Source organism: Misgurnus anguillicaudatus, chromosome 17 (genome assembly GCF_027580225.2).
Source record: "Misgurnus anguillicaudatus chromosome 17, ASM2758022v2, whole genome shotgun sequence".
Lineage (NCBI taxonomy): Eukaryota > Metazoa > Chordata > Actinopteri > Cypriniformes > Cobitidae > Misgurnus > Misgurnus anguillicaudatus.
Window position 1 is genome coordinate 30061142 of NC_073353.2, and position 9011 is coordinate 30070152.

General features: G+C 39.1%; 1 protein-coding gene across 1 annotated transcript in view; it reads left to right on the plus strand.

Annotated features, from left to right (window-relative positions):
* The window catches only part of gli2a (GLI family zinc finger 2a), a 96170-nt gene extending 93324 nt beyond the window's left edge, over positions 1 to 2846 (plus strand). Inside the window, exon 14 of the mRNA XM_055215514.2 lies at positions 68 to 2846. Coding sequence (XP_055071489.2) covers positions 68 to 2220 — 2153 coding nt within the window. The 3' untranslated portion in view covers positions 2221 to 2846. The remainder of the gene's footprint in view (positions 1 to 67) is intronic.
* Positions 2847 to 9011: the final 6165 nt, after the last annotated feature.

Here is a 9011-nt window from a genome sequence, read left to right on the forward strand (position 1 = left end):
AAATATTGCTCATAAGTTTTGTATGTAACAAGTTCTATTTAGTAACATATTTCTTAATGTCCTTTAGACTCACTGATGGATTCTCCAAATATGGTCATTCCAATGCATGGTCCTCCAACCCAGCGTTCAGGAGACTTTTCTTTGTGTGAGATGACTGTGCTAAATCAGTTAAATGAGCGTAGAGACAGCTCTACCAGCACAATGAGCTCGGCGTACACGCTCAGCCGTAGGTCCTCCGGGATATCCCCATGCTACTCCAGTCGGCGATCTAGTGAAGCTTCACAATTCGGAGCCCGCAACAACAACATCAGCTCAGCAGACTCATACGACCCTATCTCCACAGATCTGTCTCGCCGTTCCAGCGAAGCCAGTCATTGTGGGGGTGCAGGTGGACTAAATCTTACGCCCGCTCAGCACTACCGACTTAAAGCAAAATACGCTGCAGCCACAGGAGGTGCTCCACCCACACCTTTACCCAACATGGATCGCATGAGTCTTAGAACCAGAATGGCATTGTACAATGACTCACAGGATAGTTCGATGCATTTGCACCACACCTCAGCTGCAACTAACTTCAGACGCTGCAGTGACACAAGCTACGGTGCTCCGGGCATGATGCCACACGAAGCTCCATCCAATATTCCACGGCGAGCCAGTGATCCCATTCGTCGTTCATCTCTGGACCCGCTCTCCTTGCCGAGAGTTCAGAGGTTCAACAGCATCAGCAACATGAACCTGTCACGTCTGCCTGCGGCAGATCGTCGGGTTTTCAACCTGCAAAACAACACTTGGTCTGATGGCAGCTTGCACCGCCATTCCCTTAACCAAAGGCCACCTAGTATTTCAGAGAATGTTTTAATGGAGAATATGGCCACTGATGGAGGTGATCATCCAGAGGATGATTTGGTGCTTCCAGATGATGTGGTACAGTATCTCAAATCCCAAAATGGTGGCTTGAATCAGGACCCTGGGATTTCTGTGAATGGTGGTCATACGCTAGACTTCCATGGTAATATGGCCTCCCAACAACAACAGCAGTTTTATGGGCAACGGAGAATGGCCATGGTAAGCAACAATGCGAGCCATGGAGAGCAAATAACACCTCTTTGCTCAGGTTCGGAGCACATGGCAGACCCACAAGGAATGAACAAGAACAACATGCCTGTGCAATGGAATGAGGTTAGTTCTGGTTCAGTGGATACAACTACGAGGCATCCAAAGCAGCAACAACTCAGAGGAAACTTGACGGTGGTACAGCAGAAGCAGAACGTTGGCCACTACCAAGCTTTCAGCACCAACCAACAGATTGTGCCAATGAGCCAGAATCTTGCGAGCCTACAACAAGGTTATCCACAAAGGACCACCCAGAGGATGAATTCTGTCCAGCAGTATAGGCAGTCGGTTGCCAATCCGTGTCACAATCTCGGTGAGCAAATAAACCCTCCACAGCAGGGATACAGGCAGGACCTCACTTACTCATCGTCTGGAAATGGCAGTCAACGCTTAACATTCAATGGTATGGCTCTACCCGGTGGGAGAGCCCAAAACCAGGAAATGCAGAATTACAGATCAAACGTTACCAATGCGAATAACGTCAACCAGCTAAATTATGTCCCTCAAAATGTAGGCCGAGGACTGATGCAGCCCAGACCTCCATCTGGGCCCAAATCAGCATTGAATAGACAACATTTGGGGTCAGGTATGGTGCAGCAAAATGGTTGCTCCCTGTCCAACATCAACTCTGGATTTAACACTTCAGAAGCTAGCCCAAAGAGTCATGGTGACGCAAATCAACACAACAATAGTATTGGCAGCACAATGTACTATTCAGGTGAGATCCGCATGTTGGACACCAATGTGGATTACAGTTCTCCAATGTCTCCATGCACAAATCAAGCCCCTGCTTCAGCATCTACGATGGCATCTCCTGGGGTTAACCAAGTCACCAGCACAGTAGACTCCTCTCAAACAATCGAGCACCCTCCAATAGACTTTGATGCCATTTTGGATGACGGTGACCATTCGAGCCTAATGTCTGGCACATTAAGCCCCGGGCTTCTGCAGAGTTTCTCGCAGAATTCCTCACGACTCACCACCCCTCGTAACTCTGTCACATTAGCCTCAGTACCAGCAGGTATTGGCAACATGGCTATCGGTGACATGAGCTCGATGTTAACCGCCCTTGCAGAGGAAAGCAAATTCTTAAACATGATGGCTTGAGATCTAGAGTGGATTTTTATATACTGTTTTGAAAATGTAAAGACATTGAACAATGCTACAAAGTATGTTAAGTACTAAAAGGGGGGATTTTTATGCAGTTTTGTTTCATGAACAAAAGCACTGATATACATAACAGTGAAACTTTTCAGCATTTCAGGTGAATGTTATCAAGGTTTGCATTTGTAAATACAATGTTGTATGCAACTAGATTGTACCTGTACATGGCAAAGACCTCACGATGATCCGAACTGTATTACAAAGCCATACGTTTTTGCAAAAGTTTGTTTGTTAGTACATTTAAGAAGAAGTGTACATCAGGGTAATGGTTATTGCGCTAATTCAAGTCTAAATCTCCCTTTTCTCAACAGTGCACTGATATTCACTAAGTGCCCTTACATAAAAGAACACTTTTAAACTCATATAGTGCTATGTAATCTGCTATATAGCTATACTAATAGAGTTATGGATTTTTTGCTCAGTTTTGTTTATAGTTATGCCTTTATCTTTCATGCTTGCATTTATGTGTAATGCATATTAACTGCTCAAGCTTTGTTCAATGCTCTCATTATTGCTTCGAAGTGATATTACGAGAAACCAGGTGGGAAAATAAATAATCTCTACCCCAATCCAAGAAGTGGTGGCCAGTTTCTTCTATAGTATCAGATTGCCTCAAACCAATGTCCAGGAGTTACAGATCTCTGTAGTTGGTGAAGGACGGCCTTACGTCTGTGAGCTTTACTCTGAAGAGGCCTGTCAACCCTCACATCCCTTTGAGAAGATATCTTTAAAGGAATATGCAAGTACACTGCGTGCTCTCAGCGGACATCACAACCCAATTAAAAGGTTCATCGCCCTCAGACTTGTGATAAACCACAGGCGCATACTAAAATGACTTCTGCCTTTGATTTAGCAGCATTACAAGAAATTCCCACCAAGGACAGAGAGATAACAGTTTTCTGAAGGTCTGATTTTTTTGAGTTGGAAGGAGGATTTGGTATTTCATGCCGTTTGCAAAACTATATGTATAGCTTTTGTATATTTTTAATACAACATCTTCATTCTCTGTTTTAACACCGGGTTTGTGTTGTTTCTTGCTGGTAAACACTTGGTTCATGTACAGAAGGTGTCTATTGCACCATTCTGAAAGAGTATTATTAATATTATTATTATTATAAACCAAATAATAAATAATAATGTTATGTAGGGTGACCATATGTGCCATTCTTTCCAGACGTGTCCTGGCCAGGATTTCAGGTGCATCTTCCGGAAGTCATATTTGTCGACCGCATACGTCATAGAGGATTATTATTATTAGTAAAGCGACCGTTACATTTTAAGGTAAGAATTAAACTACGATGTTTTTAAATGATTGCCGTATGCGGTCAACAAATATGACTTCCGGAAGACGTGCCAAAAATCCTGGCCAGGACGCGTCCGGGGAAGAATGGCATGTATGGTCACCCTAATGTTAGGCAAGGCAAGTTTATTTGTATAGCACATTTCAAACACAGAGGTCATTCAAAGTGCTTTACATAGAAATGAGAAAACAAAAAATCAAAGATACATGAATTTAAAATATAAATTAAAAGAAAATAAATGTGATTTTAATAAAAAACTGTTTAAATGTGTTATAAAGAATAAAATAGGAATACAATTATAAAACAGTTAAAAATAAGAATAAAAACAAGACAAATAAAAATAAATTTAAAAAATTGTTATGCATAAGTGTTATCACAAAACTGTAAATTCTGGTATAAAGCACACTTTTATTCCTCTCCTGCATCAAAACACAGGTAATAATAGCTGTAATGTATAGGCAGCCGGTTGTTATTGCAGAAATAAGCCATGACAGTGTGATCAGGAGGGCTTGTATCACACTAAAGGGGCTTATTTTGTGATAACAACCGGCTGCCTGTGTAATATCCTGCTTATTACACAGCTATTTACCATGTAAAGAAAAAAACATTAAATATTGATTTAAAATATTCCATTAGCTAATTTTTTACGAATGCAGACCTTTCGCAGGGAAAACACGTTTATTTTCGGTTTTAAGATAAGAGGCATTCAAATGTCACAGACACACTATTTGATTTAATTATTTGTAAATATAATGTCATACACAGTAAAAAAAAGTTAAAACTTGGTCAATTCAACCTGCTATGTTAAGTTTTGACCCATGATAAGTTGACATAATTTATAAGAACAAGTTGAAATTGTTGAAATTGATTTTTTAAGTAAAAGTAACATTAAAATATATGTTGATTTGACAAAAATGCTGCATTTTGTTACAGTGTACATGATATTAAAAACATATTTAATTTTTGTGTAATATTAAACCGTACCTGTCAAAATTATTTGCAGCATCAAGGTTACCGTGTGTTTTTAGTTTGGAGCATTAATTATCTGGGAATTACAAACTGCAAATGTCGCGACTGGCCAATCAGAATCAAGCCTTCCAATGAGTCGTGTATTAAATTAAAAAACACATTGCTATCTTCAACCCAAATTTTGTGACACCTTTTTGTAGTCATCATAAGCTTTATAAGTTAAAGTAATTCATTAAAGACCATACATAGCAAGCAATTCATTCAAGTCATTTTACCATCTAGGTTGAAGGGACACTCCACTTTTTTTTAAGTGTGCTCGTTTTCCAGCACCCCTGGAGTTTTTTTTACAGTTCCGTTCGGCTGATCTCCGGGTCTGGCGCTGCCACTTTTAGCATAGCATAATCCATTGAATCTGATTGGACCATTAGCATCGCACAAAAAAATAACCAGATATTTTTCCTAACTTGACTCTTCTGTAGTTACATCGTGTACTAAGACCTACAGAAAAGTAAAAGTTGTGATTTTTATAGGCAAATATGTCTAGGAACTATACTCTCATTCTGGCTTAATAATCAAGGACTTTGCAACATGGCTGCAGGAGGCGCAATGATATTACGCAGTGCCCGAAGATAGTCCCCTGCTATTGAAAGATTCTAAGGGGACTATTTTCAGCTGCTGCGTAATATCATCAGTTTTAAATAGGAAAATGTCAAAACTTTGGTTATTTTTGAGTACGATGCTAATGGTCTAATCAGATTCAATGGATTGTGCTAAGCTATGCTAAAAGTGGTAGTGCCAGACCCGGAGATTAGCTGAAAAGATTCCAAAACAGTAAAAATCAAACGTTTAACTCTAGGGGAGCTGGAAAATGAGCATATTTTCAAAAAAAGTGAAGGGTCCCTTTAACTATAGACTGGATATAGTCTGGCTATGGGTAACCCACTTCTAGCCAAAATAATCTTGAATTTGGTTACATTTTTGGTTGTTTTTGCCAAAATAACTTGAGAGATGTATGATATTCCATAATGTAAGCAAAGTCAAGAGTGATTAAAAAGTGATCGAAGGTCTTCGGTTTCATTTGTTTATTTTATTTCATTTATTTTTGGGCTATGGCAGACGTCTATTAGACATCTTTCAAACGCAGAATTGCTTGCTGGTACAGTCGAGCTTGAAAATAATCAAAACACACATAATGCATACTAAGTGCTTTCTAAAGTTAGCTTGCTTGTGGTTAACAATGAAGGAATTTGCCTTATAAGAATTTCTGAAGGGACTACGTGAAAGAGTTTGAAGGGGAGTATCAGGGGATCAGCTGATGCGTAAAGGGAGCAAATGATTCTCTTCCAGTCTTACAGCAAATTTTGTTGAGGATTCATTTGATCCACATCCACATATTTCTCTTGCCTTGTAATTCTTTATTCTCTTAGAGAAATGATGGAGGAAAAATAGCTCCAGGGTAAATCTCAAAAGTCTAAAGAACAAGAGGATAGCATGAAAGTGGAGTCGACAAGCAGCTGATAAGGCATCACTTGCGATTTGTGCTGTGTTGCTGGGAAGATAAACCACCAGATTCTGAAATAAGTTGTTTTGAGGTATAAAAACTGACCAATGAATTTTGACGTTGCATCAGATGTTTAACCTGTAAAGGTTACCTGTAGAAGTTGTTCATTAGAAGTTGGCTCAACAAATACACAAAAAAAAAAAACGACTCAAACCATTACGTTTGACCTGGACATGGAGTTGTAAACTTGAGATTCACTCATGTGTCTATGTACGCCTGAGTATTTTCCTTTCAAGCTGATAATATATATATATATCCTTACATCTAGAAAAGCTATAAAAGTCTATGTGACAACTGTCACATCCCAACAAGAAAATGCTTTAGTGCTACTTCAATGTATAAAAGTCACGATTTGACCTCTGACCTGAAGCAGGTCATCACATTAAATATCACACAGACAGTACATTTCTTTGAGTCAGTTAAGACTTTCGATCAAAGGATGCTTACAAGTAACACTGGGTTTGAGATGAAAGAGATCTTATTCGAGGTCAGGGTGCATCCTCTTTTCCTTACTCAGGCATGCTTTTGGGTTATGAGAGGCTTTTGAATGCATGAATGGTGACATTGTGACCATAAGAAGCACAATAAGAGTCCTCACTTTGATCTGTAACTTTTAGCACCAGGAAAGGGAGATCTTTTGTCAATATTAGACCCACTACTAAACCGGAATAAACGAACCGGAAAAAATAACAAAGGATAGATATATGAAATATGAAGGAATCCCCCACATTTCTCCTTTGACTGAGACACATGCTGTATTGTATAAGGTGTGCGATGAGGTTCAAAGTCTCTAAATTTTAAAATATTTGCCCAAAGTGTCAAAATATTTATGCCTTACACTTTCTCATTACTAATTTATATTATTTTTATTCACCTCTAACCATCTGGTAACTATCTGTCAAAAAAATATTTAGGTACAGATATGTATACATTTGGTACCAATATGTAAGTTTGATGGACCAATAAGCACATTTTTTGGTAGGTATGCTCCTAATGTGAACTCTAGGTGCAAATGTGTACTTTTTGAAGGGGTACCGCCCCCAGTGACCATTTCAGTGTATAGTGTATTATTTTTTATTTTTGAAGGTCTGAGGTAATTTCCTCGAATTTACACAGAAATGCTGTAGCACAGTAATCACAAGTGTACAGTAGTTCATCATCACATTTGCTATGAGTAAAGGTCAACTTGCATCTCACAGGTATCATGTATTCAGAAAATCCCCTGAGATGTGAATCAGGAAGCAGTTTAGAAACAAGCAGGAAAGAAAGGAACAAAACAACTTCTGTTTTCCACCATGCTAGCCTACAATAGTTCACAAACAGTAAACCAGTTTTTCCCAACCAGGGGGCCAAGGGCCCACTAGGGGGCCTCAAGATGACTTGACATTATTAAAAATATGAATATGAAGAAACAAGCACTAAATAAGCAACTACAAAATTACTAAAAATCAAGTTACAATATATTTGTAACAAATATAAATCTGTCTAGTTATGCCAAGGTTAAAGCATAACTAAACCCCTGGTCAGAACCTGACTCCACCCACTGGCAATATTTGAAAAATGCAAGAAAAGTGGGTAGATCCCAACGGAGATAGAGGGGACGAACTAAGTGTGTGGTGAGATCGTAACAAGGGCGTGGTGAGCTTGAACCTGCTTACATCACAAGGTATCTTTCGGACCCAACATCCAATAGGAAAATTCAACTGCAGTAGCCACCGTTCAACCTGAAGAGGGCAGCACTTGGACGTTTTTACACCATATATATAACTAAAAAAAGTTGGTTTAGGGTTTAGTTACTCTTTAAGTTTATTTATTAAGTAGAAATTATGAGTGGAGGCCTTCAAATATTAATTGGTGTGGGCAGTGGTGGCTCGTGACTGCTCATCTGAGGGGCGCAAATTCAAAATAAGTGTTCGGAGTGTCGTGTGTTGCTTGGGTTTTCAAAATATGTGTTTGTTGCGTCATGTGAACCATGTGCATCACGTGTTTTGTCAAAATAAGTGTCTGCTGCACACGTGTCAAAACTGTTTATGATAAAAGAGACGCTCACGTTCACAAAATACATGCAAGATACTCACTTAACAATAAACTCTGTTTATGCATGAGATTATGCGAGTATCTGTCAAACGCGAGTGTCTTTTTTATCATAAACCCTTTGGACGCATCTGCCGCAGGCACATATTTTGACAAGACACATTATGCACATAGGATCACTCAACGCGCAGAAACATATTTTGAAATTACGAACCAAACACGTGACGGTTACATACATGTTGTGACAAACTTCGCATCGAGCGCCCTTGAAAAAAGAATTCACCGGCTGCCACTGGTTGTGGACAATAGGGGGGCCTTGAAATGAAAAGGTTGAAAACCTCTGGCCTAAACCGTCTTGTTATTAGTATGTAATCATTTTACATACTATGTTAGTTTGGGGTTTGAATGTGTTGATTTGTTTGTTTGCAATAGATCCCTCAAAAAAGTCCTTCAGTTTAAAACAAATAGCTTTCATAGTGAAAACACACATTAGTGACTTAAAATGATCAACTTTTTAATATGCATTTCTTTTACATATAATGCATTATTTTTAAGTGTAACATTTAGCTTTGAAGATGATTTAATTTATGATCTCAAACTCAGAGATCCAGATGGCTATTAACCTAGTCCATCTGATATCCATCAGTTCCACGGCCAACTCTTCTTCACTATTAATCCTGGACCTAGTCCACAGTCTGACAAGGGAAAGTATGTTCATTAGTGTGCTGGGATCTTGGAAAGCATTTATCGGGTTTTCTTTCACTTTCTTAAGTTGTGGTGTTTGAACAGGATCTCCGGGGGGCAAATGCTTCTCTTGTGTAGAGCCAGTAAAGAGGGGAAGAGCTTTGAAAAACAAGCACAGGGTCAGA